This window comes from Acipenser ruthenus, chromosome 53, assembly GCF_902713425.1.
Source record: "Acipenser ruthenus chromosome 53, fAciRut3.2 maternal haplotype, whole genome shotgun sequence".
Lineage (NCBI taxonomy): Eukaryota > Metazoa > Chordata > Actinopteri > Acipenseriformes > Acipenseridae > Acipenser > Acipenser ruthenus.
Genome location: NC_081241.1, coordinates 5,638,439 through 5,666,264, shown reverse-complemented (window position 1 = coordinate 5,666,264; position 27,826 = coordinate 5,638,439). Strand labels below are relative to the sequence as shown.

Sequence of the window (27,826 nt, the reverse complement as noted above, 5' to 3'; positions counted from 1 at the left end):
ACTGTATATACAAACATTTCTTCAAAAACGAGAGCATCTGCAATCTTGATACATTAAACATTAAATCGTATCACAGATTGTATTTTATCATTATTTGGTTTTCCTGTCCAAGATTAAGACAATGCAATGCATATCTCCAAACAAATCCAGTTGAAGAGCCTGTGAAGCAGTGATCTGTAAAATGAATACATGCACACATTAATTCATATTGAGGTGGATACTTTATATAGGTTTGCTACGCCTACAATACAGTAATCTTGGTAGGAGGCATGTTTAAATAAGGATTACATTAGGATACTGTAGGTTTAGGGGCATGTTCAATTAACACGCCCCTAATTCTCTATTCTATGGTGACACAGTACAAAAGGGAGCCAATAATTGAAACTGTATACAAACCATTCTCTATTGTTGCTGTCACTTGTCCCCCTTGATAATTAAGGGTAGAGTGGTGTATATCTCCAGCACAGTCAGATTGATAAGAAGGCCTTTTATCACAGCAGTCATGAACTGGTAAAAACAAATACATATGAAGGTATTCACTAGGGGTGTGCCTAAACCCGAATGCAGATTCCAGAAATGCCAGGGAAAGTGTTTCTTTATGTCAGTCTTTAAGTGCATCTATTGTTAGGGGAGACTCCTGGCTAACACTGTACATGAAGTGTCTCTAATTACTGTGTATTTACATAGTAGTTACTTAGTAAATACATGGGTACTTACACATAATTACAATGTTATTATGCATAGTTACAATGTACTTAATGTGTAAATCTTTTTGCATGATATAACCCTAATCCTAACCTCTACCCTTACCCTAACCCAAGCCTTAACTCTAAAACTAACCCTAACACTTTTCTGATACAATTGTGTACTTACATATATCGTCCAAGACATTTTACACATTAAATATATTGTAACTCTGAATAATAACACTGCAATTATGTGTAAGTACACATGTATTTACTAAGTAACCACTATGTAAATACATAGTAATTAAAGACACTTAATATAAAATGTGACTGAAGCTTCCACTTACACTTAGCTGATCCTCATTGCTGTATGAATTCCAAAAGAACATATCCACACAATACAAAACTATTCCGATCCCAGCAGAAAGAGAACTTCCTAAGCTCATTTTTAAACAGACCTGAGCAAAGAGGAAATAACATATTACTGTGACATTATTTTTATAGGAAAGTCCTACAACTGACCCAGACCTTTTTTGAAACAATTAAATGTGTTTGTTAACAGCACACTGATCAGAACATTATGAAGGACTGCCGTCCCATTAATACGGATAAGTAGTCAGTCAACTAGCAAGTATTATACTTAATGGATAAGTAGTTAAATCAATACTGAGACATGAATACGCTTGATATACATATTAGTATATTAGATTAGTGCACTGGTTTGATTTTTGAGTAGTGCCATTGTTAATATAATACTGGAGTGGAGTTATCTTTCTTGTATCTGTATACAGGTGTGCAGATTGTATTTTCATATGCCTCTGGGCTGCCGAGACTGTAATAATGCTTTTTAATCATTTCACTTTTGAAACACAGGCCCTCAGAGGTTTAAGTCATGAGGCACGTGAAACATAGGCCCTCAGAGGTTGAAGTGTGAAATTTCTTGCTGTGCCACCACTATTCATACCTAATAATCCACTTACCCATAATATTTTTGGATACTTTTCTACTGCAGCAGATAGAGATCCACACACCAAAAACTGCCAAGAAGAATACATGTATTTGTTCTATAATATTTTATTATGTATACAAATACAAGTAAAAATTTAGCTCACACACAAGCACTAATGTAGAAGTCAGCAGGAATTGTCCTGGCTGATTGTATTCTCTAACCTAAACATGATATTTTCAAACTCGAAATATACTTCATATGTACACATGTACACATGTGTTAAATCTGTAAAATACTACTACTAAGACTACTACTACTACTACTACTAATAATAATAATAATAATAATAATAGAGCATATCATTGAAAATAAGTTGCAGAGACTTAGAAAATGCATTAAAAAGTATTTAGAAGATATGGAAATTGTAATGGTCAAATTATAAATGCATTTGACAGCGATATTATGGACATATTTAGAAATAAGAATTGTATTTACCAAGAAACCAGTCAAAAAGGGTAATTTGATAATGATAACAAGTGAAGGAGGACACATCGCCAGAACGATGCCAAGTCCAATGGTTACCAACCCAATCATGATCTGAGCAGCCTTGAAGAGAAAGAACAAGCAATGCAATGAAGGGATGGAGACAGAGTACCAATGCTGAACCAGAAGGTAACCTGCTCTCCTGAGGGTCCCTGACATTAGAGACGTTCAATAAAACTCACAATAGCATATCATGTGATCCACTAAACCTATATGACTGTTTGAGAGCTGTGTGCAACTATTCAGCAACAGGGAAATCAGAAAGATCTCAGTGACTTCACAAGGGGCAACCAGCTCTTCCCTCAACACAGAGGCTGATTGACCAACTGATTAAAGTGTAGGGTGAAAATGTATTGGAAATATCATATGCAAGTAAAATGTATTGGGAATGTTAAACCAGTTTGCTGAAGTAGAACATGTTTAAAATGATTGAAGAGATAAGGCATGTGTGGAAATGTATGGAATGAAAGATGGTAAACAATTAACCACGGTAACCTTCTAAAGAGATTGATTAGTGGTTGGTTGCACTTGAATGAAGTAACAGCTAAAGGGCCTAATTCTACTGATAATTAGTAAGATAACAGAAACAGACTGTAGTCACGTATGTCCTAAGCCCATATGGTATAAATACCGGGCATGGAGGCAACACAGACAGAGAAGCTTCCAATACCTCCAGGATCATCGTGGACCACCGTGAATCGGTCTGAGGGCTCTCTCCAAGGGTTCAGGTAATCTGATCAATTGCCTCTCTGTTAATACTAGTGGCACGTATTGTATCTAAACAATAATGTTCAATGTAGAATGTAATGTGGGTATTTGGAAAAAATACATGGCAAACATTGTTAAAATTTGAAAATGATCTGGTCTCATCCTTATAGCAAAACAATGTAGTTAATTCCATGTTTACATTAATGCATAAACCTTACACTGGTGACTCTGACGTACCTTACAAAAGAATACCTTTTATTATATAAATATCTAACTTTAGAGAAATCAGAGTTCCATAGATCAGAACATGCTGAACACTCCCTCTAAACCCAAGAGTTACATAGATCAGAACGTGCTGAACACTCCCTCTAAACCCAGTCAAGAGTTACATAGATCAGAACCGTGCTGAACACTCCCTCTAAACCCAAGAGTTACATAGATCAGAACGTGCTGAACACTCCCTCTAAATCCAGTCAAGAGTTACATAGATCAGAACGTGCTGAACACTCCCTCTAAACCCAAGTTACATAGATCAGAACCATGCTGAACACTCCCTCTAAACCCATATAGTTAATACTGAATCCTAGCACTGCATTTATTGAGTAGATATGCAGAAGAACATATATTCCTTTTGCCATTACAGTCCGAAAGGTTTTTTGTGAATTTACCACAGTACCACAGATGTCAAACCAGATGTAATGACATTAAAGTCTTAAAGAGTTACATAGTAGTTACTTAGTAAATACACGTGTACTTGTAATGACAATGTTATTATGCATAGTTACAATTTACTTAATGTGTAAATATTTTTGCATAATATAACACTAACTCTAATCTTAACCCTAACCCTACTAACCCTAACACACAGAGAGGCAGAATCACTTTGATCCTTTAAGACCCGACCAAGAACTAAATAAGCTTAGATGCGCAGAATGACCTCCTCTTGTTCATAAATGTTCTTTATTTTTACAGTATGTTCTTATATTGAACCATGATCAGAGACTCAGCATGACCAGGATTTCAAGGAGTCAGCTCCTAACCCTATACACCAAGTCTGAATGGGAGCCAATGAGGACCCTCTAGACCATTTTAACATAATTTAAAAACAGTGTGCATCTTACACCCAAGGCTGCTGACTCCCTATTTAGAAATGTCCCCAATGGTGCTGGTTTCTTTGGAATCAAACAAGCTGGTTCATATCGTTTCAGTATGTTCTCAGAATCTTCTTCATCCTGGGTGGCAATAACGATGCTGCTGTCCATGGAACTCGCTATGATCTGAGAAAAGAGAACCCATTTTATTCTATTGTTATTTCATGAGCTCTCTGTTAATTCAGGTATCATGAAAAGTGAGGTGCATTTTTTTCTTTTACTCGTCTCATTATAGAAACCCACTTTGCTCAGTCCCCTGGCTAGAGACTTTATATTAAGGGCCTCATTTATGAAAGGGCTCTAAATTTGGAGTTAGCGCGCATGTAAAGTAGTGAGCCTAACATGCGTGATAAATCTAAATTTACTACCCGATTTATTATCAGAGAACGCATTAATTTACGTGCACAGAAATTGGCTAATTTACATTCCATACCGTGCACGCTACATGTATAGTGCATGATAATGTCCATGACTACCTTCATATAAAAAGCCCCAGCAGTCCAGGTGTATCTTTTGGTTAGTAGCGAAAGGTGGAGGTGGCTTACATTGACCGAAAATGAGCGATCAACAGACACAGCACTCAGCAGGGGACAGGCAGAGGTAAAGTAATGTGAAACTGCACTCCTCACGTTTTCATTTTAACATGCATTCGTTGTCTGATGTAAAAAAAAAAAGAAAGAAAAAAGCCCTTTTCCTTTCTCCTTAATGCCCATTAGTTTCTAAAATTGCATTGATGTACTGTATCATTTTGGAATTATTTTTTAAAACAACCCACCTCTTTAATACAACATGTGCAGTCTGCATTGTATGAGTGACATTCCCATTAAGCCAATCACAGCTCACATAGGTAGTAAAATAGCCAAGCAAATGACGCACAGGATCTGTTTCCTCACGCAAACGTGTAACATCTTTCTTTATACAAATATAAAAAGGTCTTGTATTTGTGGGATTTGAAACTATAACCTTCAGTTTGCAAGCATGTTGTGTTACTGTCAGTGCTACATGATTAATTGAGAAAACAAGCAGTATTTTGAAGGATGAAGTCAGCTAGCTGAGAATTCTCGGCTTATTTTTTACATTTTGGAGATTTCAAGTCTCTCTTCATCATCATCATCATCATCATCATTCTGAGATACTGACTTGATCTCTGAAAAATGTTTGGTTTCCTGTCAGTGTAAAGCTCATTGTTGTCCCTATTGGTGCAAGGAAGTACAGTTCCTCTTGATACTGGTTGATGAGAGTAACTCTATTTGTGGTCCCCACTCAACAAAAAGGAAAGTTAATTTCTGACAATTAGCTACATGCTGAAGGATATAGCCTATATATTTGGTAAAATAAATAAATACATCAATACATATTGAAATAAATGAATACATAAATCAGTACATCAGTACATTTCTTTCTTTATCTATCTTGATATTTATTTATTTATTTTTCAGATATAAACACTGTCATTTAATATTGTATGAAACGAAAATAAATATTCAAAAGTTCTTGTTGAATTGTATATTAGTGAAAATTTTTGTACATAAAGGTCGTCATGCTTTCAAATATTTTTACTTTCAAATTAAAAAATGTATTAACGACCTGGACAATTGCTTTGTTGCAGGACTTGTTGTTTGTTCAGTTTGTCTCGTCTGTCTTTTATATGTTACATGTATTGTAAGGGAACGGGTCACACTGTTACTTAGCATGGGAAGGGGGAGTGAGTGAATGAGTGGGGAGAATGTGTGCTGCTGTTTTTGGGGGTTGCAGAGCATGGATGTGACTGGTTGATGAGCTGGACAGTGTCAGGGAAACAACGGGAGTTAATATACTGGAGACAGTGCAGCGCTGAACTTGAATGAGAAACTGTGGGTGCGACTGAGCAAGTGAGCAACCGAAGAAAATATGCAGTGCAAGTGCCAAGACTAAGATGAAGGGTTATCATTTTGGTGCCGTGAATTCCGGCCCCTGACAGGAATTCTCTGTACTTTCAAATAAAACAAACATTTTGAGAATCTAACACGTCTCCCTGAGTATTACTTCCTAAACATGAAAATGTTACAATATACTAAATGAACGAATCAAGCTTATTATGATAGTTTGCAAAATCAGATGAAAGCTTTCAATACAATCGGGATAATACATAATCATTATTTACAAAATCTTATTTGTCTCGTTACTTGTTAAAAACTGTAACTTTACTGCTATACTACTTGCAAATGTGAAATGGAAAGACAAACTTTGTGGCGTGAAAGCTAGGGCCTCTGCATTGCAAGCTGTATTGGAAACATGTCTTGGGTTTGATTCCCACACAAGGTTTATATTGCAAACTTAAAAAAAATAAAATAATAAATGTATTTTATTTATGTGTAACAAACACATTTTTAATGTGAACATTTTTTAGTTGATATGAATGACACTTTCATTGAACATACATGCTTTTGCACACATAACTTTAACGTGCGTATATATATATATATATATATATATATATATATATATATACATGTGTATGTCACACGGGGTGACAAATGGGGCTGCAGCAATGGACCTGGAGGGGCTCAACGAGGGATCTGCTGAGGAACTTGGGGCATTGTTACAGGGGGAAGGGCTCTCTATACAGGAACAGGCTGAAGTTCAAACCCTCCTGGTAAAGCGGAGAGATGTGTTTGCGGCCCATGAGAATGATTATTGGAGAACTGGGATTGTACAGCACCAAATACCCACAGGTGAGGCTCCCCCTATACGAGAGCGCTATCGCCCTATACCACCCACCCTTCACCATGAGATGTGGTCTCTATTGCGGAGCATGCTTGATACCGGAGTAATTAAGGAAAGTAGTAGTTCATGGGCTGCCCTTGTGGTGCTGGTTCAAAAAAAAAGTGGAGCTTTGAGATTTTGTGTCGATTATCGCAAGTTAAACGCCATCACACATAAGAATGCCTATCCTCTCCCTAGGTTAGAGGAAGCTTTAACCAGCCTCACCTGTGCCCAGAGGTACTCTACTTTAGATTTGGCTAGTGGGTATTGGCAGGTGGAGGTGGACCCCCAAGACAAAGAAAAAACTGCTTTTAGTACTCCTATGGGGTTAAACGAGTTTGAACATATGCCATTTGGGCTATGTAATGCCCCGGCAACCTTTCAAAGGTTGATGCAGCACTGCCTGGGGGGTCTAGTTTCGGAATCTTTGCTTGTCTATGTTGATGATATCATTGTGTTCTCCACGGATTTCGAGACCCACTTGCAAAATCTGGAAGAGGTGTTCAAGAAGTTGCAGCATTGTGGCCTTAAATTGAGACCAGAGATGTGTAAGCTGTTCCAAAAAGAGGTAAAGATTCTGGGGCATGGAGGATTGGGTGCAGTGCTGTCGCAAGTTCAAGGAGGTCAAGAGCATGTAATTGCGTATGCCAGCCGCAGTTTATTATTATTATTATTATTTATTTCTTAGCAGACGCCCTTATCCAGGGCGACTTACAATTGTTACAAGATATTACATTACATTATTTTACATACAGTTACCCATTCATACAGTTGGGTTTTTACTGGAGCAATCTAGGTAAAGTACCTTGCTCAAGGGTACAACAGCAGTGCCCCCACTGGGGATTGAACCCACGACCCTCCGGTCAAGAGTCTAGAGCACTAACCACTACGCCACACTGCTGCCCTTTACATCCTGTAGAGAAAAACTATGCTAATTACAGCTATTAAATTGGAGTTGTTGGCTTTAAAGTGGGTGGTTACAGAGTGATTTAAAGATTACTTGTGGGGGGCTGAGTTGGTTATATTTACTGTTAATAACCCCCTTGTATATTTACAAACAGCTAGACTTGGGGCCGTGGAACAGCGCTAGGTATCGCAACTAGAAAACTTTAACTATACTATTAAGTGTCGTCCAGGATGGGTAAATGTTAATGCCAATGTGTTGTCGAGGTTGCCCTCAGGTGAACAAGATGACCCAGACCAAGCAACGCTCGATGTGGTTCCTGATGCAACCCACAACATGACCGGCCCTCAGACGGTGGCAGCGGTGACCTTGAACAGTGATACTGAAGAATGCCAGTGGGGTTGGGATCCTAAGAAGTGGAAGGCCCTACAGGAGCGAGAGGAAGTTCTCTCTAGAGTTCGGAGGTATGTGAAGGGGGACAGTTGCCTACAGCAGAAGATTGCAAGCAAGAGGGAGCAGAGGTGGTGAAGTGGCTTAGACATTGGACCCATTTGAAGCTACAGGATGGAGTCCTGGTGCAATGTAAACAAGATCCCAAGACGGGTGAGTTGTACCAGCAAACTCTTGTCCCCCAGAGTCAGTGGCGACAGTTGTGGGAGGAGTACCACACCCACTGTGGACATCTAGGTGTGGACAAGACTCTATCCATCCTGCACAGGAGCTTTTATTGGCCAGGGATGGCGACCGAAGCTCTGCCATGGTTAGCTGCCTGTGAGCGCTGTGTGATGAGGAAAACTAAACCAGTGAGTAACTCCACTTGTTCCCATTGTAACTAGTGCACCATTAGAGATATTGGGCATGGACTTCCTGAATTTAAGCCGGCCCACAGATTGTTATCAATATATACTAGTAGTTACAGATTTGTTTTCTAGGTTTGTTTGGGCAATTCCTACCAGAGATCAGACTGCACGGACAACTGCACAGGCTGTTTGGAATTGTGTGATTCAGCCATTTGGATGCCCAGAATGCTTCCACTCAGATCAAGGCCCTAATTTCGAGTCTACATTAATCCAGGAATTGTGCAAGTACTATGGCTGTAGCAAGAGCCAGACTACAGCTTACCATCCTCAGGGAAATGGGATGTGTGAATGATTTAATCAGACTCTGCTTGACCAGTTAGGCACCCTTGAGGTAGAGAAGCAGGCTAGGTGGGCTGAGTTCTTACCCGAGCTAATACAGGCATATCATAATGCAATACACGCATCTACCGGCTATGTACCATTTTATTTAATGTTCGGCCGGCATGCTCGATTGCCGGTTGATCCGATTACAGGCTCCCTGACTGGGCGTGAGGAGGTCACCAGAGATGAGTGGGTGCAGAAACACCATGAGCGGCTTACCTATGTTTTTGAGAAAGCAGGAGAACAGATGGGGAGGTCTTCTGAAAGAAGCAAAAAGCGGTATGACCAATCCATTAGAGATATGCCGCTGTTTGCAAGGGAGTGGGTGCTAGTCCAGACAGGATGCCGGAGGGGGCGGGGTAAGCTTGTAGATAAATGGGAATTCCAACCTTATGTGATAGATGGCCAGATAAACCCCACCATTCCAACATATAGAGTACGGCCTGAAGATGGGCCAGTTAGAGTTATCCATCGAAATCGCCTCCGAACCTGTGTCTTGGTTCTGGCTAACTTCTCTGGTAATGACCCACCAGCTAATCCCCAGTCCTCTGAAAATGATTTTTTTCCAGTTTCTTTGTGTTGGACACATATTTATGGTGTATTTTTGTTTATTTGTTACTTTGGCTCCCAGCTAACAGAGGGAGCCCCTTTCTCATTTATTTTGTTACTTTGCCTTCTAGCCAAGTGGTGGAGTCTTTATCTTGTATGTTTTACTGTTTTGTGCAATAAACCCATTTTTGTAATAACTTTTGAAAGCTGTCTCTTGCGCTCTTGCTTGGTTTGGTTTGGCAATGCTGCTCTAAGCTAGTCAGAATTTGAACCTGTGGTCGGAAGGGGATATAGTTTTAATATTGTTATTAAATTTGATCTAGGGTCCTAGTGCCCTGTAAACCACTGGTTGGCGTAGATCGGCAGACTACATTTGTTACAGTGACTACATTAGTTAGCCATTTTTTGCTAGGTTGGAGCTGGTGAGGAGTCTCACCCCGTCCCTTGTCTCATATACATATATATATATATATATATATATATATATATATATATATATATATAGTGAAAACAGAATTGATATTTGAAACAAAAACACATTGGAAATGTGAAAAAATCAAAAAGTTATCAAAAGTGCCCAGCCATTTAAAGTGGAGATATCAAAAACACAAGCCAAGTTTCAAGAAATAATTGGGGCAACCTTGCTCAGCATCAAGCAAATATGTACAACTGTAAAAACGGGGGGGGGGGGGGGGGGCGGGTCAAGGTTGCCCCAATTGTTTCTACTAACTTGGCTTGTGTTTTAACTAGGTGTTTTATCACGTTTCCAATGTGTTTTTATTTCAGATAGAATGTACAGGCTTTCTAGCTATAAATATATTATTCTCAAAAAGGAAGAGAATTCTTTGCAAAAAACTTCATTAAATGGAGGCTGTGTGGTCCAGTGTTTAAAGAAATGGGCTTGTAACCAGGAGGTCCCCAGTTCAAATCCCACCTCAGCAACTGACTCATTGTGTGACCCTGAGCAAGTTACTTAACCTCCTTGTGCTCCGTCTTTCAGGTGAGACGTAATTGTAAGTGACTCTGCAGCTGATGCATAGTTCACACACCCTCTGTAAGTTGCCTTGGAGAAAGGTGTTTGCTAAATAAACAAATAATGCATCAGTTATGGTTGATATTAAAACAACAAAAGTAGGGAAATGCAATGTTAGGGTTTTTAACTATAACTCTGCATTCCCTCCCACCCCTTTACAAACAGTGGAAAGGGTGAAGCAACACAAGAAACCACAGAAAGCCATCATCAGTGAAGATGAACAGCAAACAACTCTCTGCAGATAACACAGGAGACTTCCATCATCATAGTCCACTAGGTTTATGAGGTCTGCTGCCATGCCAGTGTGTTGGGGAGTCGTGTATATCTGGGCACTGCTAATGCAGGTCTAGTAGGAGACAGATGCATAATAGTGGCACCAACATCACACTGTACCTCTATGAATTCCACTGCCATGACCAATGTCTAGTGTTGCAGCCACATTTCTGATGTGCGTCAGTTGGTTGGGTGGGGGGTGGGGAACTGCATGCAGGGCAACATGAGGGGAAGTGTATATGTATGGTAAATCGTGAGACACAGGTGCATGACAGAAGGACTACCAATAGTGCGAAGAATAAGAACATAAGAAAGTTTACAAATGAGAGTAGACCATTCAGCCCATCTTGCTCGTTTGGTTGTTAGTAGCCTATTGATCCCAAAATCTCATCAAGCAGCTTCTTGAAGGATCCCAGGGTGTCAGTTTCAACAACATTACTGGGGAGTTGGTTCCAGACCCTCACAATTCTCTGCATACGACATGCCTTTTAAACCAGGGATAATTCTGGTTGCTCTTCTTTGCACTATTTCTAGAGCAGCAATATCCTTTTTGTAACGAGGTGATCAGAACTGAACACAATATTCTAGGTGAGGTCTTACTAATGCATTGTAAAGTTTTAACATTACTTCCCCTGATTTAAATTCAACACTTCTCACAATACATCTGAGCATCTTGTTGGACTTTTTTATAGCTTCCCCACATTGTCTAGATGAAGACATTTCTGAGTCAACATAAACTCCTAGGTCTTTTTCATAGATTCCTTATTCAATTTCAGTATCTCCCATATGATATTTATAATGCACATTTTTATTGTCTGTGTGCAGTACTTTACACATTTCTCTATTAAATGTAATTTGCCATGTGTCTGCCCAGTTCTGAATGCTGTCTAGATCATTTTGAATGACCTTTGCTGCTGCAACAGTGTTTGTCACTCCTCCTATTTTTGTGTCATCTGCAAATTTAACAAGTTTGCTTACTATACCAGAATCTAAATCATTAATGTAGATTAGGAATAGCAGAGGGCCTAACACTGATCCCTGTGGTACACCACTGGTTACCTCACTCCATTTTGAGGTTTCTCCTCTAATCAGTACCTGTTAACCATTCCCTAATCCATATGCATGCATTTCCTTGAATCCCTACTGCGTTCAGTTTGAGAATTAATCTTTTATGCGGGACTTTGTCAAAAGCTTTCTGGAAATCTAAATAGACCATGTCGTATGCTTTGCAGTTATCCAATGTTGCATCCACAAAAAAGTCAAGTAGGTTAGTTAGACATGATCTCCCTTTCCTAAAACCATGCTGGCTGTCTCCCAGGATATTGTTACCATATAGGTAATTTTCCATTTTAGATCTTATTATAGTTTCCATAAGTTTACATATAACAGAAGTCAGGTTTATTGGTCTGTAGTTACCTGGTTCGGTTTTGTCTCCCTTTTTGTGGATCGGTATTATGTTTGCAATTTTCCAGTCTGTCGGTACAACCCCTGTGTCAAGAGACTGTTGCTTGATCTTGGTTAGCGGTTTGTAAATAACTTCTATTTCCTATTTTTTTCTTCGTCTATGATTTTATCATTTGTGTCTCTTAGACATTTAACCTCCTCTTTGAATGTTCTCTTGCTGTTATAATATTGGAAAAACATTTTGGAATTGGTTTTAGCCCCCTTAGCAATACTGATTTCTATCTCTCTCTTGGCCTTTCTAACTTCCTTTTTGACTTGTGTTTGCAGTTCCAAGTACTCTTTCTGTGTACTTTGTTTTTGGTCCTTTTTAAACGCTCTGTAAAGTGTCTTTTTTCGCTGAATATTTTTTTTAATTGATCTATTAAACCATTTTGGCCATTTTGTTATAGATTTAGATTTGTCTACCTTTGGGATGTAATTGTTTTGCGCCTCTAGTACTACATTTTTAAAAAACAGCCATCCTTTTTCTGTGGATGTTTTCTCTATTTTACTCCAATCTACTTCTATTAGTCTCTGTTTCATACCTTCATAATTTGCTTTTCTAAAATTGTAAACCTTAGCTTTAATCATTACTTTTTGGGTTTTAAAAATCACTTCAAATGAGACTATGTTGTGGTCTGAGTTTGCCAATGGCTCTCCGACCTCTGTTTTATTTATTCTGTCTTCGTTATTTGAAAAGACTAAATCAAGGCATGCCTCCCCTCTAGTCCGTGCCTTGACAAATTGCATTAGGAAGCAGTCATTTGTCATTTCCACCATTTCAATTTCGTCCGTCGTGCCCCCCATCAGGTTTTCCTATTTTATACAGGGGAAGTTGAAATCCCCCATTAGTATGGCTTCTCTTTTTCTACACGCATTTAGAATGTCATTGTATAACAGATTATTTTGCTCAGCGTCTGAATTTGGCGGTCTATAGCATGCTCCTATTATTATGGCCTTTGAATTTTTGTCCATTATTCTGACTCATATTGATTCGGCATTGTTTTCTTTGTCCAGATTTAACCCCTGGGCTTCAAGACTATTTCTTATGTATAGCGCTACCCCTCCGCCTCTTCTGTCCTGCCTATCTTTCCTATACAGTGTGTACCCATTAATATTATATTCGTCTCCATCACTCTCAGACAACCAAGTTTCTGTAACACCTATCACATCGTAGTCACTTGTTAGTGCAGTAGCTTAAAGTTCTAACATTTTGTTTCTGAGACTTCTAGCATTAAGATAAATACATTTAATAGTTGTCTTATCTAAGTTGTTGCCTGTATGACACAGTGATATTGTCACCTGCAAAAATGGAAGTGTATCAGGTACACATGTCAGTTTGAGAGGGCAGCACCAACAACAGTGATTTACCAAGAGTTTTTCAGTGTCATACTGGATGAGCAACAGAATACAGTTTAATGGGAGGGATGGCCTCACCATCACAGTTGGGCTGTATAAGTTGTGCTGTAATACCAGTATGTTCTGTATTCTCCAGTGTTTTAGGACTATGTTGGAAGATAGCACACACATGCGTTCTGTAAATATTCATCCTTATGCAATGCAGATGGATGTCTCTTGTGCTATCTGTTGAGAGTTGTATGTTGTTCGTCTTAACTGATGCTGGCTGTCTGTGGTTGCTTGTGTTGCCTTGCCCCGATTGTTTTATTTTTAAATTGATAATTACTGCAGAAATGGATTTATGTGAATTAATAATCTGTGAAGTTACATCCATCCATGAGGTAGCACCACAGTCATCGTGAAGAATCTCCAGATATAATCGATTTATGAAACGGAATGTTTGCACAGGAAATTGGCCACTGTTGAAATCCCAGTGTTAACCATTAATGTTGATTTTAGGTGTTATATTTTCACATTTGACACCACATGATGTTGTTTCATATCTAACCCAAGGTATATTTCACAGTGTTAAATAAAGTACACTAATCCAGAGTCATAATATCAACATCTGGGATTTTAGTCAGCGGTTTCTGTAATGGCGCCGTGTCTGTCCGTGCTGGAGAAGTTCCAGGTAGGCTAATATATTGTAACGAAAATGACTGTACTGACTCACCATTGCCACCTGTTGGCGGATTGTGTGGTGTGCCCGGAGTAGTCCTCCAAAATATGTTAATCAGCAGCAGAGGACGCTGGGAGTGGGAAATAGGGTAAGGGAAATACTGTTGTTATTATTATAAATGTTGTGATTATTGTAAGTGCCGCTATTAGTTATTTTGCCATATCCTGTAACTGCTGAAACCTTCCTGTGTTTTTTATGCAATATGTGAATGTCACCTTGAGAGTATACACTGAAAGAGATGTAAATTTAACTCCCATAGTGTTAAATGTTTTACACTATGGAAGTGTGGAGTGTGGGGCCATATGTACGCTGGAAAAGTGTTAGATTTGACTCCTACAGAGTTGATTTAACGCTGGCCAATTTGCTGTGTGGCTGCTGCACGCTGATTGGCTGTTGAGGTTTTTTACCCTGCACTTAAATAATACAATGCAATTATTTTTGCCGAAGCGCAGTTCAATTAATACAATATCAACACACAACACATTAAACTCGCAAAAAATGCACACATTGGTGTGAGAGGTCTTTTGAAATTTTTAAAAATGAGTGACATTCCTTTTGTCACATAACAGTAGAATGGCCAGAATTACAAGAAACAAAACCTCTTGAAAAAAATACAATACAAAAGCAAGACACAAAGATTTAACAAGTCAACACTCCAGGGCTTGTGCGTTGTGTTACATTAACATAAGGCTTTGTTGGTTGAACTCAAACTACAGCTGTATGTTAATGCAACACAACGCCTGCCCTGTCATGTGTTATCCCTTACTTACAAGCTGCTGTGTTGAGTGCACATGAAAACACCAAGAATACATTTTAGACACTCCAAAATTATATATGATGAAAACTTTAGACCTTTTTTTAACTTGGAGATATTCTCCATGTATGCATTTCCTTCCTGCTTCTGTAGCTAATTTTTAAGGTCTCAAATTTTTAAAGTCTCAACTGTGCTGCTGCTTCCTTTCTGTAAATTATGTAACCTTTCCACGGACCACCTGAAGGGCGGCCCATCAGTGGTCCACAGACCACAGATTGAAAACCACTGTCTTAGATCATTATATATTCCACCAAAAAGAAAGCATCAGAATAACTAGCTAATTATGCATTTCATTTGTTTTGATGGTTGGCACTAGTTGTTTTATGACCTGAAAATAATGGGTAACACTTTACATTAAGTGTCTCTAATTACTGTGTATTTACATAGTATATATATAGTAATTACATTTGTACTTACACATAATTACAATGCTATTATGTAGTTAACCTGTAATTGTTTTTGAACGATATATGCAAGTACACAATTGTATCAGAAAAATGATAGGGTTAGGTGGTTAGAGTTAGGGGTAGGGTTAGGTTTAGGGGTAGGGATATGGTTAGACATAGGAATAGGGTTAGGCTTAGGGTTAGGGTTAGGGTTATATAATGCAAAGGTACATTGTAACTGCATAATAGCATTGCAATTATGTGTAAGTACACATGTATTTACTAACTTAACTTAAAACACAAACCATATTTACACCCAGGGCTGTTGGCTCCACCTTTAGACATTTCCCCAATGTTGCTGGTTTCTTTGGAACCAAACAAGCTGGTTCATATCGTTTCAGAATGTTCTGATAAACTTCTTCATCCTGGGTATCAATATCGATGCTGTTGTCCATAAAACTCGCCATGATCTGAGAAAAGAGAACCCATTTTATTATATTGTTATTTCATGATCTCTCTGTTCATTCAGGGGTCATGAAAAGTGAGGTGCATTTTTTTTTTACTTGTCTCATTATAGAAATCCAGTATTGCTAGTGACTTTATATTATATATCCAAAACTGTCTTAAAGGATTAAAGAATACATGTGTAAGGAATAAACAACACATCAATTCACCCCTTTGAGTTATTTACATGACTTAAAATGTTAAAGAACACTCTGCAAAGTTTACAAGAAATTAAATGTTACCTTTGCTGTGTTGTCTATATCACAGAATTATATTATATATATATATATATATATATATATATATATATATATATATATATATATATATATATAAATTTAGTGACCAATTATTATTTTTATTTATTTTCCCCCAATTCAGAATGCCCAATTATGTTTTTTCTCCTCACCACAGCGAGTCCCCACACAGCACAGATGTTCTGAGGGCGTGTGAGCGTCCTCTGATCTCAAAAGCCTAAAGCCAGAATAGCTTTTAAGACAAACAATCCAGAGTACAGGTGGGCGGGGCTACCAATCCCGGAGAACAGAGACCAGCCCACTTATCCACTCTGAATGTGCTCTGTACCTGACCAGTAGGGGTCGCTGTTGCGCGATGAGGAGAAGCAATCCCTGCCAACATTCCCATTCCCCACCCCGGGAGCATCAGAGCCAGTTTGGCCTCTTTGCACAGACTGGTTGTGAACTGGCACCATCCAAGCTGTGTGACTCATCCTGCGCTCCCAGTGGCGTCACTTTAACTGGATGAGCCACTCAGGGACCCCCTCAGAATTATATATTTAAAACATATTGCTGACCCGTTTTAATTTTATAATTAAAGCAGTGTGGAGTAGTGGTTAGGGCTCTGGACTCTTGACCAGAGGATTGTGGGTTCAATCCCTGGTAGGGGACAATGCTGCTGTACCCTTGAGCAAGGTACTTTACCTAGATTGCTCCAGTAAAAACCCAACTGTATAAAGGGGTAATTGAATGTAAAAATAATGTCATATCTTGTAACAATTGTAAGTCGCCCTGGATAAGGGCGTCAGCTAAGAAATAAATAATAATAATAATATTGTATAGAACTAGCGGTATAGTAACAACAGCTAAGTAGCATTTTATTAACCCAATTTGTTAATTAAATCAATCCATTAATGCATTGAAATTGAGTCAATGAGGTAGTTAATGAACGCATTTCTCGTTAAAAAGCTTAATTGTCACAGTTCACGTAATCACTGATTGTCTCAACGACTACATAAGGAGAACTTGTTAATTACAATGCATGTTAACGAGATCAAGAAAAATGAATGGAAGCAGAATTCGCTGTTATGGAAACTACTAGTGTACAGGGAGACAACTCTCCCACCAGCGAGCAGCAGCCAAATTGAAAAATAAGGGGAATATCTATTTTGTGTATAATTTGTAAACTTTTTTAAAATTGTATATTTTGTCATGGAGAATGTACATTTATTTACAATACTTCACAATAAAATGCTGATTTACGATTATCTGGCATGTGGGTAAAAATCAGATGGCATGGACAAAAAAAACAAAAAACAAAAACTTAAACCGCACTAGTCATTTCCCCTCATTCGGGGGGATATTTTGCCACAGCTTACTATATACAGCTCTTTTGATGTGCATTTTGCAATCTTTTTTTTTGGTTAAAAAGATTATTTTTTTATTGCGGCAGAGGTAAGCCATCTATGTACTGTATATTGTTGGAATTTATTTTCTTATTTTGACATCTCCTTTTGTCTATTTTAGTATGTATGATCGTAGGATGTAAATAAATATGTTTGAAGTGCCATTTGTGTTTACAGTTATTATACATGTATGCCATGTATGTAACACTTCATTATGTATTTATTAAGCTTTTAAATGTATCTAACCCATACATAATTTGTTTATAGTTAATTGTTCAGAGAATTCCTCTAATCGTGCACTCTCTCTGGTACTCTTGGCTTGCCTCTGCAATAAATAAACTCAACATGATTAGAAGCAGCCACTGAACACTTGGTGAAAGTGTACATTGTATATAAAGTGTGGGGGGAGTCTGACAATATTAGAAATACCTTCAGGCAAAATCCATGTCAATGATCTCGATCACATTCCTAGTGGATCGGTGTTTGTCCTTGTACGCCTGTTCTTCATTCTCGTGTGGATTAGACACAGGTATTAAAAGCCAAGGACACATTGCAAATCCGCAATCACCTAAGGAAACTATTGTAATATCTAAGTTGTTTTCTATACCAAGATTTCATTATTTGCAAATAATTCAAATAAAATCTACTAGCGGTCAGATGTCATATAATGTACGTATCCAGAATTCAAGTAGGCTAAAGTTGCATTGATCATTTCTTGATACATATAGTAACATTACACTGGGTGCAAATAACAGTATATCATTTTAGCAATACAACAAACGTCCCATAAGGTTACAAACGGTTAAAACAAGTAAATACATCTCATTCATAACCACGAGTATAGAAAAGGCTAAAATATTTTCATAACTACAAATATTGAATTATGTCGGTAGTCTGTAAGAAATTAACTCTGGTCCTGTACACTCTCTCTCTCTGTATTGTCAGCGTCACAGCCGCAGTCTGTTAAACTTCTGTTTCAGGTGAGTTGACGTTAGTGAAGTTAGCAAGCGGTTCGTAGTTCGCTATTCCAGCTCACGTTAATCTAGTTCGCTATTCCAGCTTGCTATTCGCTACTCCAGTTTGCTATTCATTTTTTCCAGCTTGATATTCGTTTCTACAGCTTGCTATTGATTTTTACAGATGGCTATTGGTTTCTACACCTTGCTATTGATTTTTACAGCTTGCTATCCTTTTCTTTGCTTTTTTGCAAATAAAAAAAAAACACGAATGGAGTTTTACCGCGGTTTGATGTTTGTTTGTAGATAAAAAAAAAAACTGAAAAATGAAAATAATAAACAATGTTTTCAGTTTTTCAATTTCTGAAAACGGTAAAATAATAATAATAATAATAATAATAATAATAGGGGGAGAAATGTAAAGCGCACAGTAAAAATAAATAAATAATAATCTATGGTGCAATGTGGCCGCGCTATTGCTGTGATGACGTCACGGACCAGGAAGAAGTAACAGTAAACAAAGGCAATGGATGGAATGATGGTGAAACTGAGCGCTACAGCGCTCAGCGTATTTATTAAATAATAAAATAAACAAAAGATTAAACAAACAACAAACAAACACCAAACTTGGCACGTGACATGTACTCGACGTCACCTACATTTCGGTACCATTCTTGTCGCTGTACCACCTATAGGGTCGCTGTTGCAAATAGCTAACCGAATAGCTAACTGGCTATTTTGACCTATTTCCCAACCGGCTAGAACACCAAACTTGGCACGTGACATGTACTCGACATCACCTACATTTCGGTACCATTCTTGTTGCTGTGCCACCTATAGGGGTGCTGTGGCGAATAGCTAACTTAATGACTAACTGGCATTTTTGACCTATTTTCCGACCAGCTAGAACCACCAAACTTGGCACATGGCATGTACTCGACGTCACCTACATTTCAGTTGGGGCACTGCAGCGAATTGCTGACCGTTTTGATTATCTCTTTATTTTAGCAGACGTCAGTAAGAGTGAGCACAAAGAGGTAAGTGACATGGTCACACAGCTGAGTTGGGATTTGAACCAGGGTCCTGCTGGTTACAAGCCTGTTTCTTTAACCACTGGACAACACAGCATCCTATTATATCTTTGTCCCATAAACTTACTGCATTTAAATATTGTTCTTGTATTGCCCTTTAACACTTGTAAGTAGCCTTGGATAAATGCATCGGCCAAATAATTAATAAGCAGAAGAAGAAGCAGCAGAAGAAGAAGAAGCAGAAGAAGAAGCAGAAGAAGATTTTCAAACCACTGAGGTCAACCAAATGTTATGCAAATGTCACTGCAAAATCTATAGATAAAACCAGTTAGTCTTCAAGAAGACAAACACTTTAAAACCTGTCTGCATACAACAGAAAAAAAAAACTGCAAATAAATGTTATGAATAATTATGTTCATACCATATTGATTTGGCCAGCTAAGCAAATAAATAAATAAATAAATAAATAAATAAATAAATAAACAACTTAAAGAATGAGCTTCAGCTACATGAAAGATCGTAATGACTACAAACTTGCCCAATCGTATCTGTTACATTCATGGAATCAGTCATACGTGTGACAGGAAGAATAGAGCCAGGGGGAGCTACACAGCAAACAACAAAGTGCAACCAAATTGTTCATAAACTGAAATGCCTCTATTTAAATGCAAGAAGCATTAGAAATACATTTGTAAAATTAGAAGCCGTAGTCAATGTGGATAGCTATGATATTATAGGGATAACAGAATCCTGGTCAACTCCAAACGATGGAGACGAGTTTAACATGGAAAGATATAGGTTAGTTAGGAAAGATAACAGAAAAATAGGTAAAGAAGGGGACACTCTAATTATGGGAGACTTTAACTTCTCAAACATAAACTGGGCCCACATGACCTCAGACAACAGTTCAGACATTGGAATGATAGAGTTAGTGTAAGATTGTTTGTTCACAAATGGTGAATGTCCTGACTAGATACAATTCATGTCTAGATTTAGTATTAACTAACAATGAAGGAACGATACACAGCTGACAGGTAATAGAACCACTTGGGATAAGTGACCTCAATATGATAGTTTGTGGCAAATAAATCAAGAGCAGTACATAAATCAAATACAACGGTTTACAATTTCAGGAGAGCATTTACAAAGGAATGCAACAGGAGCTTCTAAACATAGACTGGGCTATAATACTAATAGATAATGAAGCAGAAATCAATTGGATTACATTTAGGGATATAATCTTAGAAATGCAGGATACATTTATCCCAAAAATGAGAAAAGGTAAACTTAAGAAAAATAAACTACAACAGGTAAATCCATTTATTAAGCTTGGTATTAATAATTTAATAAAATGATATATTTCTATTAAATTAAATGGAGCAGTCTAACAAATAGAATACAGAGAGCCCTGTAGAGACCTTAAAAAGCAGACTAAGAGAGTGAAAAGGGAACTAGAGAGACAAGTAGCATTTTTTTCAACATGTTAATGCTAAAAGGAAACTGAAAGAGGAAGTCAGTATTTTTCACGACAGCAATGATAATTTAGCAACTAAAGACAACCAAATCACAGATGTACCTAATCAACACTTTGTACAAGTATTTACAAATGAGGATTTATACAATATACCAAGGTTACCAGAATGTACACACACATTTTACCAGTGTTTGTTATCACTGATTACAATATAGGAAGCAGAGAGTTATAATTAGAGGCCAGGCATCAAACTGGAGTAACGTAACAAGTGGGGTACCACAGGGATCAGTACTGGGACCATTGCTTCAATTATATAAATGATTTGGAGCAAGACATAATCAGTAAAGTATGCAAATTTGCAGATGAAACAAAGCTGGCAGGGGTAGCCAACTCTAATCAGCAACTTTAATAATGCAAAGAGATTTTGACAAGATTCAAGCTTGGGCTGAAATTTAATGTGAATAAATGCAAAGTCTTGCACATAGGGCGCAAAAACATTACAGGCAAGTACAGCATGAATAGTAACGAAATAGAGGAGGCTGTGCATGAAATGGACTTGGGGGTAGTAGTGGATGAATCACTTAAGCCAACTAGACAGTGCGGAGAAGCTATAAAAAAAGGCAAATAGAATGTTAGGTTATATATTCAAGACAGCTGAATTCAAATCTAGAGAAGTTATATTAAAATTATACAATGCACTGGTCCTACTACACTTAGAATATTGTGTCCAGTTGTGGTCCCCATATCATAAGAAAGACATTAAGGCAATGGAGAGAGTAGAAGAGAGCAACACAAGTAATTCCAGGATTGAAGGGCATGTCATATTATTATTATTATTATTATTTATTTCTTAGCAGACGCCCTTATCCAGGGCGACTTACAATGGTTACAAGATATCACATTATTTTTACATACAGTTACCCATTTATACAGTTGGGTTTTTTTACTGGAGCAATCTAGGTAAAGTACCTTGCTCAAGGGTACAGCAGCAGTGTCCCCACCGGGGATTGAACCCACGACCCTCCGGTCAAGAGTCCAGAGCCCTAACCACTACTCCACACTGCTGCCCTAGAAGATAGACTGAAATAGCTGAATCTATACAGCCTAGAAAGAAGGAGAGCCAGAGGCGACGTAATAGAGGTATTTAAAATTGTCAAGGGGTTTAACAAAGTAACTGTCCCACATTGTACTGGCGTGTGTGTAATGCATGTGGTTATTGCATCTCTGTGTTACTGTTGCAATACCCCCTCCCCAGGGCTCTGGCACATTATTCTGATGAGAATAAAAAAAAAACAGCATCCAGAACTGGGCACACACATGGCAAATTACATTTAACAGAGAAAAGTGTAAGGTACTGCACGCAGGCAATAAAAATGTGCGTTATAAATATCATATGGGAGATCCTGAAATTGAAGAAGGAATCTATGAAAAAGACCTAGGAGTTTATGTTGACTCAGAAATGTCTTCATCTAGACAATGTGGGGAAGCTATAAAAAAGGCCAACAAGATGCTCGGATATATTGTGAAAAGTGTTGAATTTAAATCAAGGGAAGTAATGTTAAAACTTTACAATGCATTAGTAAGACCTCATCTAGAATATTGTGTTCAGTTCTGGTCACCTCGTTACAAAAAGGATATTGCTGCTCTAGAAAGAGTGCAAAGAAGAGCAACCAGATTTATCCCGGGTTAAAAGCCATGTCATAAGCAGAAGGCTCAAAGAATTGAATCTATTCAGACAATATATTATATATGTTTTTATATAATTATCCTAGATGTGTCTCTACTTTTTTGTGATTGGGCACTGTACATAGCGAGTAGTTTACTGGTGCCCGCAAATCCTGTGCATTCAGCCAATAGGAAAGCTCGTGATTCCTGCAAACAGACAGGGAGCCTTCCCATTGGCTGTCTGGTGTGGAGCTGCCAGGGGGACTGCGCGGTCTGTAGCCTCAGTGACAGGCAAATTACTAGATGAGATAGAGGTGTCTAGTAAGAGGTGAGCTGCTCATCATTTCCACAATGTGTATTTATTTTTGTGCACAATAATTGTAAACTTAAGCAAAATCAAGAGTTCGTAATATTTGCACCATAGATTTTTTTTTTAACCGTGCGCTTTACATTCCCCCCCCCCCATTATTATTATTATTATTATTATTATTATTATTATTATTATTTTACCGCTTTCAGAAATTGAAAAACTGAAAATATTGTTTGTTCTTTTAATTTTTCAGTTTTTATTTTCATCTACAAACAAACATCTAACCGCGGTAAAACTCCACATTCGTGTTTTCTTTTTTATTTGCAAAAAAGCAAAAAAAAAAAAAAAAAAAATAGCAAGCTGTAAAAATGAATAGCAAGCTAGAAAAAATGAATAGCAAACTGGAGTAGCGAAAAGCAAGATGGAATAGCGAACTGCAGGCTGGAATAGCGAGCTGGATTAATGTGAGCTGGAATAGCGAACTGCGAACCGCTTGCTAACTTCACTAACGTGGTGAGACATAGTCTTTCATTAACTAAAACCCTTTTCCAAGTGCAAATTAACTCCAGATAAATTATAACAATTAACACATTTGCTTTTAAATCCCCACGCAAACAAAAGAAATAGTCGCAAGAAGACCTGCTCTTTGAGATATTAACATTATTTCATAAATCAATATAATTTTGGAAATCACATTAGCACGATTACCTATAAGGAAATAGGCACAACGACCACTTGAAAATGCCAAAATCAATGCTACATACCGATTTCTTGATTAACACCGGAGTTATCATTTATGACCTTTTGAAAATCCTGCCCTTGGGTCATAAATCAAATAGGCAATACATTTCTCAACATTTACTCACAAGCGTTTACCAGGAGAAAAAACAAAAAACAAAAACAAGAACAAAAAAAAAACTATTTTAAGGATCACAGTGTATCCAGATGGTGACCGGGATACACTGCAATGTGTAGAAGATCTTCCTCCTGGTGAATGTTCCTGAATACATGTTGAAAAAAGCAATTAAATAGTCAACAACACGGGATACAGCAAAGGTAAAACAATGTGTTTCTTGTAAAATATTGCAGGGAATTCTGGAACACTTTGAAACATTTCAAATTCAACTGATATTTATTCAAAATCTCATTGTCAAATTAGCAATTAATACCCCACGCTGCATTTTGCATTACAATCAGCAATTACATTTTGAATTGCGCGATGTTTATTTTTTATATCTCTTGAAGAGTAAGTAGCGGGTTTCCAAAAAATATAACGTTATATGTCCCTTTAAGTAACGTACCAGGAATGTTTTATTTTCAGTGTAAACATCCCGACAACGTTTTACACTTGTAACTTTAAAGTCTGTTTCAAAGCCCTTTTCAAAATGGCCACTGTTGTGCACTGCTAGATTATTGCCCACACTGTCAAACAGGTAACACAGCAAGAACAGAAAAGCCAGAGCACAGTGATTTAGAGGACATGTCTCAAACCCCAGTGAACTAGAGCGACCATTGTTTTTGAATACATGTATTTCATGTTTTAATATTCCACTCAGGGGTGAAATTCTCATCAAAGTGCAGGTACTCCTATGCACAGCTGGGTGTGTTTCTACTCATTTAAAAAATTGAGACAATTTGAATGCCAATGAATAAATACTTTTAAAATGTATACATATCGGTACACGATACATTTTTTGTAATACAAAATAAGCCTTCAAAAATAACCGATACATTATAACCAATTCACCATAAACAAAGAAGCTGAAAATACTGAAAGCTTGTATCACTGTCACGTACTGTAATACAACACTTAAGTTAAACCTTAAATAAGTATTAAGAAATATCACACTATGCAGGTGCTGCTGTAGAGAGGGAGTTTTGTTTCAAGATATCCTAAAAAAGGGGAGGATGTTATAAAAAATGGTATAAAAAAACAAATGTACTATGAACAAATTCAACAAAAAGGTCTGAGTCAAACAATGCACAATAGTGACTGAAATACCCCTGAAATATTCATTTTTTATGTAACAGGCACTACTCTTTAAAAATATTATCTACTTGACTTGGCCATGTTACTCTCCATAGTATTCTCTGAAAGCATCCACACACTTTTCAGTCCCTGCATACTCACCTACAACAGGACCTGGCCATGCTACAATGATAGCCTTGGATAAGAACATATATCCCTGTTATATTTTATAATTTTTACATATTACTTCTAATAATAAACTGGAGACAAAAATCAGGAGTTTCGCAAGATTTTGCTTATTATTATAGCTCTGACAACAGGTCAAACTTAATAGATGAATCAATCATATAAATTGATTGAAATTAATACAATACCTAAGCTTAAGTACATTACTTACGTACAGTGCCTTGCGAAAGTATTCGGCCCCCTTGAACTTTGCGACCTTTTGCCACATTTCAGGCTTCAAACATAAAGATATGAAACTGTAATTTTTTGTGAAGAATCAACAACAAGTGGGACACAATCATGAAGTGGAACGAAATTTATTGGATATTTCAAACTTTTTTAAACAAATAAAAAACTGAAAAATTGGGCGTGCAAAATTATTCAGCCCCACTGAATTAACTGTAAACAGTAGTTAAGGCTGAAAGAGTATAATATATATTTTTTTTAAAATCACTGTCATTATAATTTGTGGCAAAACCATATTTTTATAAAGTAATAGCATTACTGATCAGACCCAGGACACTGGACCCTCAGTGTTGATTTGTTCTGAATACTAATCAGAATCTGTAGCACAGTAAATACATGCCTTGTCTAGTCTTCAAGGTTTCTAAGTTGTACTGGACTGTACATGTGCAGGTTTGCAGTGACACCTCAACTAACCTGTGTGCACATTCAGTATCTTCAGCTATCAGCATGGGTCTACAAGGTCCTTCATAAGCAAGTCTACTGTGTGTTTTATTTCATGCTAATATAACCTTTTGATCCATAGATCACATTCCAGTATACAGCATGGACTCCAAGTACAATTGAGTATGACATCTCTGAGACTGGAGCAGAAAACACAAACTTGAAAAAACAGAACACTTACCAATTAGAAATTATATTCACAGGATCACTTCTTCTCTGTATCACAGCATATCGAACCTGCATACCAGAATCTATCAAACAACTGTACAGCAAACAGTAGAGCCGTGTGTAAAGAGGGAAGCTGGAGCTTATAAACCACAAGACAACCTCAATACACTATTTCAGTATGTCAGATACGGGTTAACAACTGCGAACTTTGAAATTGAACATCCTTATATCTGTTAATTATTTAAGTTACCTTTTTTCTGTTTGTTGTATTAATACATTGCAAAACAAAAGATTAAACTATCCACAGAAGTAAAGAAAATGCAACACTACACCTAACTCGTGGTATACCGTTTCACTGTTCTTTTGTAATATTAATGCCCTAGACACATTCACAGAGTACAATATACAATACAGTGAAGATTTATTAAACTCCTTCCGAGAAGCGATATACATTCTTAAAATGTCTTTAACCTTGATTTAAAATATATGTGCCGAGTCCTCTGGCCTTGGTTTGGGTTACCTATGTCAGTAAACTTGAATCTACAAAAACATCATCCAGTTGCAAAACAATAAATAAAAGCATGGACCAGGGTTCCAGCAGAGTCTAAATATATTTCCCATATGAGAAAAATACTATTGTGTAAACCAAAAGAGCAATAGGAAGGGTCAACCTAATCCCACCATTGATTAAATACATTTCAACCATTTAAACATGGGAAGTGAGAGAACAGGAATAATACTGTGTGTGTGTGTCAGTGTGTGTGTGTGTGTGTCTGTGTGTGTGTGTGTCTGTGTGAGTGTGTGTGTGTGTCAGTGTGTGTGTCAGTGTGTGTGTGTGTGTGTGTGTGTGTGTGTATGTATGAGTGTGTGTATGTGTGTGTGTGTGTTGCTGGTTTCTTGTAAACCTGATTCCAATGGAACAACATATTGTGTCTGTAATAACTAATAACCACATTAGAAATGACTGCCTAACATTGCCAATAGGATATAGGGCCCCCATGAGTATGCAGTATTGCATTGATGCAACATGACAAGGCTGCAGAATATGACATTGTTCTGGAGGAATATGTGACCATTCCTCAATAACTGTCACGTCTTATAACTTCATGTTGAGGATGGAAATCTAAAGCACGGGTCTGTTCTCCAGAATTATCTACACAGTCACACCTTTTGAGACATGTTTGCAGTGTGTTTGAACAGCCAGCACACAAATTCCCCTTTACACAGTGGTGTGCAAATGTATTAGAACACCCCATTGCTTCTGTTGTGCACATGAAATCAAACCACTGTAACTGAACATCTAGGAGTGCCAGTGTGAAAGGGGCTTAAGTAACCTCTAATATTAATATATTCAGTTTAAGGTTTGGTGATCCTTTATTCCAATGAAGAAGGCACTGGCCAGGATGTTTGTCTACTTGACTTAGTAGTAGTTTCACTGTAGAATCCTCTTTTGAAGGTTTTGAAGTTATGGATGAGGAAGACTTCTAGTTGTAACGTCTCTTATAATGTTGTATGTTTATTACTGCATATACAGTACCACCATGGCTTAGAGCATATGAAATAATTTCTTTATAGTTACTATGTAATTACATTATTACTGGAAAGTAAAATAAAGCATTATAATAAGTAGACCAAATTAAACCACTGGAACTGAAACATCAAAATAGGCAAATGAGTGATTGTCTAATTTAATTGATTACTTTAATAGGCCACACATGCAATTCATTTAAAATAGTAAGAGAAAAGGAACACA

General features: G+C 37.5%; 1 protein-coding gene across 3 annotated transcripts; it reads right to left on the bottom strand.

The window, feature by feature from the left end:
• LOC117972133 (membrane-spanning 4-domains subfamily A member 8-like) lies at positions 1–26,160 on the bottom strand. 3 transcript variants are annotated; one of them, XM_059016394.1, is made up of 8 exons: positions 26,087–26,160; positions 15,748–15,912; positions 4,008–4,163; positions 2,131–2,241; positions 1,667–1,723; positions 1,034–1,144; positions 397–507; positions 1–174 (listed from the first exon to the last, which is right to left on the bottom strand). In XM_059016394.1, exons 2-7 carry the CDS (start codon positions 15,907–15,909, stop codon positions 415–417), a joined length of 690 nt encoding a protein of 229 aa, XP_058872377.1. In that variant the 5' UTR covers positions 15,910–15,912; positions 26,087–26,160; the 3' UTR covers positions 1–174; positions 397–414. The 3 variants fall into 3 exon arrangements, with proteins under 3 accessions (XP_058872377.1, XP_034776358.2, XP_058872378.1); XM_034920467.2 differs by lacking the exon at positions 26,087–26,160 and having other exon boundaries at positions 15,757–16,142; XM_059016395.1 differs by lacking the exons at positions 1,667–1,723; positions 26,087–26,160 and having other exon boundaries at positions 15,748–16,142.
• Positions 26,161–27,826: the final 1,666 nt, after the last annotated feature.

Coding starts and splice junctions, on each gene's coding strand:
- LOC117972133 (XM_059016394.1), bottom strand. CDS start 15,909: ATGGCGAGTTTTATGGACAACAGCATCGATATTGATACCCAGGATGAA. Junction 4,164..15,747: donor CAGCCCTGGGTGTAAATATG/GTTTGTGTTTTA, acceptor CTCTTTTCTCAG/ATCATAGCGAGTTCCATGGA. Junction 508..1,033: donor GCAATGAGGATCAGCTAAGT/GTAAGTGGAAGC, acceptor TGTTTTTACCAG/TTCATGACTGCTGTGATAAA.